Source organism: Chelon labrosus, assembly GCF_963514085.1.
Source record: "Chelon labrosus genome assembly, chromosome: 6".
Taxonomy (NCBI): Eukaryota; Metazoa; Chordata; class Actinopteri; order Mugiliformes; family Mugilidae; genus Chelon; species Chelon labrosus.
Window position 1 is genome coordinate 26839869 of NC_140342.1, and position 8629 is coordinate 26848497.

General features: G+C 41.7%; 1 protein-coding gene and 1 gene segment (V, D, J or C); one reads left to right on the forward strand and one right to left on the reverse strand.

Moving 5' to 3' along the window:
• Positions 1–392: 392 nt before the first annotated feature.
• On the forward strand, positions 393–3456 carry LOC311490019 (uncharacterized protein). Of its 2 annotated transcripts, XM_084547354.1 has the most exons (4): positions 393–657; positions 2561–2908; positions 3041–3115; positions 3244–3456. In XM_084547354.1, the coding sequence occupies exons 2-4, from the start codon at positions 2659–2661 to the stop codon at positions 3390–3392; spliced, it is 474 nt and encodes a 157-aa protein (XP_084403480.1). In that variant the 5' UTR covers positions 393–657; positions 2561–2658; the 3' UTR covers positions 3393–3456. The 2 variants fall into 2 exon arrangements, with proteins under 2 accessions (XP_084403480.1, XP_084403479.1); XM_084547353.1 differs by lacking the exon at positions 393–657 and having other exon boundaries at positions 2405–2908.
• Positions 3457–5507: 2051 nt separating this feature from the next.
• On the reverse strand, positions 5508–6535 carry LOC311488931 (immunoglobulin lambda constant 6-like). The segment is given in 2 exons: positions 6163–6535; positions 5508–6030 (listed from the first exon to the last, which is right to left on the reverse strand).
• Positions 6536–8629: the final 2094 nt, after the last annotated feature.

Here is an 8629-nt window from a genome sequence, read left to right on the forward strand (position 1 = left end):
GCTCCAGAGTTTAACCTATTTGGTGACGGGTTTTGTTGGTTTTATCCGTAGGCTGGGTACAGGAAGAGATGTGGTCTGTGTGTCTGAAGTGGGGGTGGCGTGCAGCCCTGTATGCACCCTATATGTAACTGTGCTCTCGATCATGGACAATCAGTCACATCCACTACACAAGATGTGTATTTATCTTTTTACTTTATTTTACTTTATTTTATTTACTCTTTCTTTTTTCTGTCCACATGTTGGTAGTATTTGGGGAATACAGTCCATAGCTTGCACTGATTGAAGTCTCCCATTGTGAGAATAACGTCATCAGGATGAGCTGTCTCTGATGACGTCATGGAGCTTGCTGAGCGCTGTAGTGGAGTTGGCTCACGGGGGATCACGCTACTAAAATAGTGGACTGAGCAACCACTGACATTAACATCAGAGCCATGCTGCTAGTGTGGCTAAAAGAAAAGAGAAGAAGAGACAGTCATGTTGATGTGAACATTAGAGAAACACATCATGGAGCTGAAATATGATCCTACTTCCTCATTTGGACTCGTTCACCTCAGCTGACTCTCTCAACGGCACACAGGTTTTTGTATTAGTCTTTTTCACTGTGTGGAGGCAGCTACTACCCCATCTTTGGCTCTGGAACTAAACTGTATGTAACAGGTAAGAAGAAACATTTCTTTTCCTTCAGTTGTTTTATTGTAGAAGCTGAAAATGTGTTTAAAGTCAGTTTGTGCTGCTTCAGCCTTTCCATGTTAGTTTTTTCCTCATTAGTAGAGAATTCATCCTGCAGCCATTGTTCCATAAGAAAAGCTCAATCATTTCTGAAAACATGTTGAAATCTGACTGAACAACTAAAGTTCTTCTTTATTTCTGTAAATATTAGTGACGTTCCAAACATTTAGGATTTGATCAGCTCAGTAATTCTGTGACATGTGTTGTTGAAAACAAGATGATATTTGATGTTCAACTATTTCAGATTGTTTGGAAGTGTCTATCGATTGTATTGGATCATTTCTGAAAGTTAGAACCTTGTCAGATCTAATGGCTGTCAGTTATTATTTATCTGATGGTAAATGTGTCTTTAATTGATAATGGATTCATAGAAAAAGAAAAAAACACAAAGTGAATGTGATATTAGAAGAAACAGAATTGACTCAAACAATGTTTTATTACTATCATCAGCATAAAGTATTTAAACATTTGAACATGACTGACACAAACTTGTATATTGATGTGTTTTATTAGTGATTAAAGTCTGTGCTCTTAAATGTGGAATATTCAATACATATTGGAATCAGTGAAATGACAAACGTACAACTGAAAAACACAATTCAGGGATTTGGAAATGATTTAAATATTTAATTTTATTCAAAATAATACAAAAGTTAAAAATATTTGCTGCTTTTGACAGCTAAATTAATTTAATTTAATTTAATTTAATTTAATTTAATTTAAAATAGTACACATTTGTGAACGCACCATCAATGCTGAAACGTATGTAGAGGTTTTGGAGCAACAAATGCTGCTATCCAGATGAGCTCTTATTCTGGAAGGCCTTTCTTAAATTATAATAAAATAAAATAAAATAAAATAAAGGAGCATCTAAAATCTTATATTAAATCAGATTGTAAAATATTTCCCATTCTGAACTACAGAAGCTGTGAGTTGATAAAAGACGACGTGATGAAACACAGCCGACATGTTTCTGTCCCAACTTCTTTGAAACGTGTTGTTGGATTCAAATTCAAAACCAGCAAATAATGTCTTTTGATGAAGATAAAATAAGATCATCCTTTATTTATCCCACCGTGGGGGAATTTGCAGCGTTGCAGCAGTAGACAGTTTAAGGACAGAGCACACAGGAGATAAAAAGAAGTAATAAAACATTAAATAAATACAAAGAATAGAAACTGAAATACAATAGAAATCCTACTTATGTATGTATGTATGTATATTGCTCATGAAAGAGTAAATAATATGCAAACGTAAGTTGTTCCAAATATATTAAGGATTTTCCAGTTTGTGTTGTGATTGTCCAGCGTGTGTTTGGTCTACTGGGAGCAGGCTTGATTATACAACTGATGATTGATCAACCACTGGATCTGTTCTGACTGATTTTATATAGCATCAGTTATTTTGGAAACAGAAATTTACATGAAGATATATTATAATGTATACTGTATATGTACACCGATCAGCCGTAACATTATGACCGTTGAAGTGGTTAGATGACTGGGTCAGAGCATCTCCAGAACTGCAGCTCTTGTGGGGTTTTCCCGGTCTGCAGTGATCAGTATCTATCAAAAGTGGTCCAAGCAAGGAGAAGAACCAGAGACAGGGTGGTCATGGGCAGCAAAGGATCATTGACCCTTGTGGTCCCATCCAACAGACGAGCTACTGTAGCTCAGACTGCTGAAAAGGTTAATGCTGGTTGAACTTTGTTCTGTATTGATGAGTAGTTTAGTGATCAGAGTCCATGTAGTTTCCAGGATCAGACTGAATGCAGAGCAGTGCTGGAAGCTGCTGTTAACTGTGTGAATGTGTGTGTGCTGTCAAACTTCAGATGAGCAGGTAGTGAAGCCCGTGGTGAGCGTGTACCCAGCAGCAGCATCCAGAGCCCACCTGGAGGGGAAGAGCTCCCTGCTGTGTGTGGCCTCATCCATGTTTCCTCCTCTGGTCCAGTTCTCCTGGAAAAGACAGAAGAAGAACGACCCTCTGAAGGAGCTGACCCCTGCTCAGGGAGAGCAGCTGGAGCTCAGAGAGTCAGGACGCAGCGCCTCCATCTGTCTGGTGGATAGAGATGATCTGGACAAGTATAAATATCACTGCTCCGTCAAGTACGAGGAGGGGACAGTGGAGGTCACAGTGGAGGACACAGTGAAGGCCACAGTAGAGCCCCAAAGCCAACAAGGTAATGAAAGCTTGGTGACTGTGTTCAGCAGTGATTCAGCTTCATGTGGAGACGCTGTCAAAAAGAGCAGAGGAGCAGAGGACTGACATTTCTCACTGCAGCTCCAAACATTTGACTCTTTTTCTGTTTCAGAGTTTCCAGCTCCAGCAGCCTCCTGTCCTCCAGAGAGAGAGCCAGCAGACCTGCCAGCTCTGCACCAAGATCACTGTAAGATCACCTGCTGCCTCTCTGCATGGACAGCTCCAATGTCCAATGAGGACACAAGAACAACTTTACAGGATTAATCTGACACTTCCACTAATTCATATCTGTCTGTCTGTCTGTCTGTCTGTCAGTGTCCTTCCAGTCTCAGTGCAGGGTGAAGCTGCTCTGTCTGCTGTACACAGTGCTGATAGTGAAGAGTCTGGTGTACTGCTGTGGACTCTCTCTGCTGATGAGCCTCAGAAACAAGGGACCGTCCACCAACTCCACACATGCTGACTGACTGTTTTCTGCTGGTCTTTTCTCTCCATCAGATCTCATCAGTTCATCTCATTCATCACTTTCATCAGTATTCACAAATGTTGTTGTAATGTGCTTCTTTGTAATCTGTATCTTTTCATTCACGTCTTGATTGTCATCCTGGAAATAGAAACACATATATTCACATAGAAATCTGCTCTTATGACGTCTTCATTCTCTAGTAGTCTAGTTTATTTCCACTTTCAACTGTGACTTGTATAATAATCATCATCAGTTTCCAGCAGGCTGTTTCTTCTGCTCTTGTGTTTCTTTCTAATAAATGCAGACTCCACCAGGCTGCTCTTTTCTTTCACTGGAACACACTCAATAAACACAAGAAACCGACACAATCCCAGAGTCTGGCTTTGATAAACTGCTTTTTATGTGTCTTAATAAAGCAAGTCAAATACTTTAGCTCGTATATTAGGAACTGTTGGACGTCAGTAAATAAAGTTGAAGCTTAAGCAGCTTCCAGTTCCTGGATGTGACGTCTATGAACCCTGTGAATGAAGCACAGACTGCTGCACTGATAAAAAATGAAGCTGGAATAGAATTTCCATGAGAAATGTGGCTCAGTGTGGTTAATGAGGTGAACTCATGGTGGATTAGAACTGATTGGGACGTTCAGACTTTTTTTGTCAACTATAACTCAGTGAAATAATGAGACTTGAGGTGAACCAACATGGACGCCTGCTTCAGAACAACAGCATGACTTGTTTATCTCATGGGTTTGTGTCTCTGTCTCAGTGAGGCTTGTGTTCGGTTCTGATTAATGAGAAAGAACAGGAAGCATTATTGTTTCCTATAGAAGTTGAAAATCTTCTCATGGGATCAATTTAAACATTTTGCAGGCAAAAAGTTCAACTTCTTTAAAGTTCTATTTATCAGAGAGGAGAAATTTATGAGAAGATGGAAGATTTTAAACACACCACAAAAAAATAATTAGTTTCATTTAATTGCAAAAAAACAATTGAACATAATTACTGATTGTAATGTTTAATAATAAATGTAAATGTGTTTCTCTCTCAGATGAAGAACACAGGTGCTTCCTGGAAAGATTCTTTAACCACAGCTGGTAGTTGAAACTGTCATTGTGTCATTAAAGTGAAAAGCCACAGCTAACGGTGTGGAGGCTGCAGAGCACAAACCCACACAGCCCGTCTGCTGCAGGAAGGAAGTCTGATTGGCTGTCAGCAGTTTGTTTTCTGTGCTAATAACCACTGAGAACAGATTCATATCTGCTGCTGAACACACTCATCACCTCCCCTCCCTTTCTCTTGTTTTCTGTAAACCTTTTTTCCTCTGAGCCCTCCACCCACACAGAGTTGAACTGAGTCCGATCACCCACCTGAAGCTCATGTCCTGGTAACATGTTCAGGGTATTTAGAGGTTTGGATGATTAAAGATGCACTTTACACTTTGAAATAAACAATAAGAACATTAATGAAATTTTATTTAATTGATCAGACACCTCTGTGATTAATGACTGATTAGGATTTATCCACTAACAGGTCCAGTTAGAGGACCATGAACTTTCAGTGTTCAGCTCTCAAACACTTGAATTTCCACTGACACACTGACCTGCTGCTAATGAAACTATTTCATGACTGTTAATAAAACACATCCTTCATTTGATCAACATTCAAACTTCAGCACTGACTCATCAAACCGCTGGATGATAGTTTTTAACAGTCGTAGCTTCAAATCAGCTCTGCTCTTTGTTCATCTGTGTAAACAACAGTGTCGTCAGCGTAGAGTTTGACATCCACACTGACACATTTATATTAGAGAACTAATACACAAACTAAATGATCTGAAGACACAAAACTGAACCTGGTGGAACAACCACAAACACTAGATATTCATTTTGATTTAAAATGTCTCAGGAACAATCATCAAATTACTTTGGTGTGTCAACATAATGATTCTTTAGAGAAGAAGAAAAACAAAACACCATTATTATTTTATAGTTGTTGTATTTTAATAGAACAGAATAAATGGATGAACACACTGCATTGTATTTCTATAATAAAAAGAAAAAGAAAGCAAACACATGTTGTATTAAATGTTGAAACATCTACAAGGAAGTTAATTCTTTAACTGGTGTAATATTTAGAAGTTACAATTAAGAGATTTGATAAAGAAACTCTGATAAATCTATCTGACTCTACATTACAACCAAAGCATCATGACTAACATTTGTGAATACTGATCAAAGTGATGAATGAGATGAACTGATGAGATCTGATGGAGAGAAAAGACCAGCAGAAAACAATCAGTCAGCATGTGTGGAGTTGGGGGACGGTCCCTTGTTTCTGAGGCTCATCAGCAGAGAGAGTCCACAGCAGTACACCAGACTCTTCACTATCAGCACTGTGTACAGCAGACAGAGCAGCTTCACCCTGCACTGAGACTGGAAGGACACTGACAGACAGACAGACAGACAGACAGACATGAATGAGTGTCAGATTAATCCTGTAAAGTTGTTCTAGTGTCCTCATTGGACATTGGAGCTGTCCATGCAGAGAGGCAGCTGGTGATCTTACAGTGATCTTGCTGCAGAGCTGGCAGGTCTGCTGGCTCTCTCTGTGGAGGACAGGAGGCTGCTGGAGCTGGAACCTCTGAAACAGAAAAGGAGTCAAATGTTTGGAGCTGCAGTGAGAAATGTCAGTCCTCTGCTCCTCTGCTCTCTTTGACAGAGTCTCCACATTAAGCTGAATCATTGTTGAACACAGTCACCAAGCCTTCATTACCTTGTTGGCTTTGGGGCTCTACTGTGGCCTTCACTGTGTCCTCCACTGTGACCTCCACTGTCCCCCCCTCGTGCTCAACGTAGCAGCGATATATATAGTTGTCCAGATCATCTCCGTCCACCAGCCTGATGGAGGCGCCGCGTCCCGACTCTCTGAGCTCCAGCTGCTCTCCCTGAGCAGGGGTCAGCTCCTCCAGAGGGCCGTTCTTCTTCTCTCTTTTCCAGGAGAACTGGACCAGAGGAGGAAACATGGATGAGGCCAGACACAGCAGGGAGCTCTTCCCCTCCAGGTGGGCTCTGGATGCTGCTGCTGGGTACACGCTCACCACGGGCTTCACTACCTGCTCATCTGAAGCTTGACAGCACACACACATTCACACAGTCAACAGCACTGCTCTGGTACATAAGTATTTCTATTGTATTTCAGTTTCTATTCTTTTTATGTATTTAATGTTTACTTCTTTTTATCTCCTGTGTGCTCTGTCCTTAAACTGTCTACTGCTGCAACGCTGCAAATTTCCCCACGGTGGGATAAATAAAGGATTATCTTATTTTATCTTCATCAAAAGACATTATTTGATGGTTTTGAATTTGAATCCAACAACACGTTTCAAAGAAGTTGGGACAGAAACATGTCGACTGTGTTTCATCACGTCGTCTTTTATCAACTCACAGCTGCTGTAGTTTAGAACGGGAAATATTTTACAATCTGATTTAATATAAGATTTTAGCTGCTCCTTTATTTTATTTTATTTTATTTTAAGAAAGGCCTTCCAGAATAAGACGTCATCTGGATAGCAGCATTTGTTGCTCCAGAACCTCTACATACGGTTATTGGTATAGAAATGTTATACCACTATTTACTCTTTCCATAAGTAAAACGGCATCACTAACAGGTCTAAGATACTCCTTAATTACCCCCTGGCTAAGAGACTTTACTATGACCTTACTGACATTGCCGTCCAAGCTGGCAATGGCCTTAACTATCTGTCCAAGAGGCCACTTGTTACGTTTTGCTTGAACATCCTTTACCAAAACAATATCCCCTTCCCTGAGGTCAGGCTTCTCCAAGGTCCACTTCCTCCTTGGTTGAAGTGTTGCCATGTGTGGAGGCGGCGTGGTGCATCATCTGCAGGAGAGAGGTGTGGAGAGGGCTCATGAGAGCACCACCAGGTGAGAGTGATTGGCACACCTGCATCCTGTTGGACTTATCACTCTCTCCTTTTAAAACACTGTAGCGTGTTGGACCTGGAGGACTCAAGGCAGAAAGACACACTCACGACTGTTGGCAGCGGAGAAAGGAGATCCAGCCTGCGAACGTCATAGCTCTCCGGGTGATTCTCTGCTGAAGGACTCACGGTGGCATCGAAGTACGCCACACCAGATAATCCAATCTCCACCTTTTCCAGAAGGAGTCTGCCAAGCTCTGGACCTGGTGCCACTGTACCTTGCATAGATGGTCCAATTCGAAGTCTCCTGGAGGTGCAGGAGTAACACTTGCCTTCTGGGTGAGCAGAGTTGCAGGTGAGAGCATTTCAGGTATGTCAGCGTCATACAAGACTGGAACCAGTGGTCGAGCATTCATGATGGCCATAACCTCAGCCATCAAGGTTGATAGGACTACATGAGACAGTCTGGTAGCACCATCTTTCAGTAGCAGTCTATCTAGGATGCGTCTTCCCACTCCTATCAGCCTCTCCCAAGCTCCTCCCATGTGCGAGGAATGAGGAGCATTAAAGGTCCATGTACATCCCTGCTCCTGCAGGTAGTTCTTGATCTCAGGGTCATCTGTGTTAACTTGAAGTTCTCCGCATGCACCGATGAAATTTGTTCCTCTGTCTGACCTTAGGTGTTTGACAGGTCCATGTATGGATAAAATGCGCCTCAAGGCGTTGATGAAGCTCGAGGTTGACATAGATTTCAAGACTTCAAGGTGCACAGCTCTTGTACTTAGACAAGTAAAAATGACCGCCCACCTCTTGCTCTCAGCAGCTCCACCTCGTGTCTGCCGAGTGATGACAGTCCACGGGCCAAAAACGTCAAGCCCTACATAAGTAAAGAGTGGGTCCATTGCCAACCTGTCATCTGGCAGATGAGACATCTTTTGTACTTCTCTCTTGCCTCTCAACTTCTTACGGATGGTAAGGTGGGCTACTTTATCATGATAGTGTCGAACCAGGAGAGTTGTCACATGATGGCCTGCTGGTAGGATGAGTGGATGTTTCTCTTGGTCTTGCAAATCTGCTCTGTGTATCCGACCTCCAACTCTAATCAAACCGCTCTTGTCAATGAAGGGATCCAGCTTTGCAAGGGGACTTTGGCAGCTCACTTTGGTACCCTGCGTTAAGCATTTTAGCTCCTTCTTAAACACATCCTCCTGCACATCTTTGAAGATATCCACCTTCGCTTGAGAACGCTCTGTGCTGAACAGCTGACTGCATTGGTGCCATCCCTTACAACTATCAGTC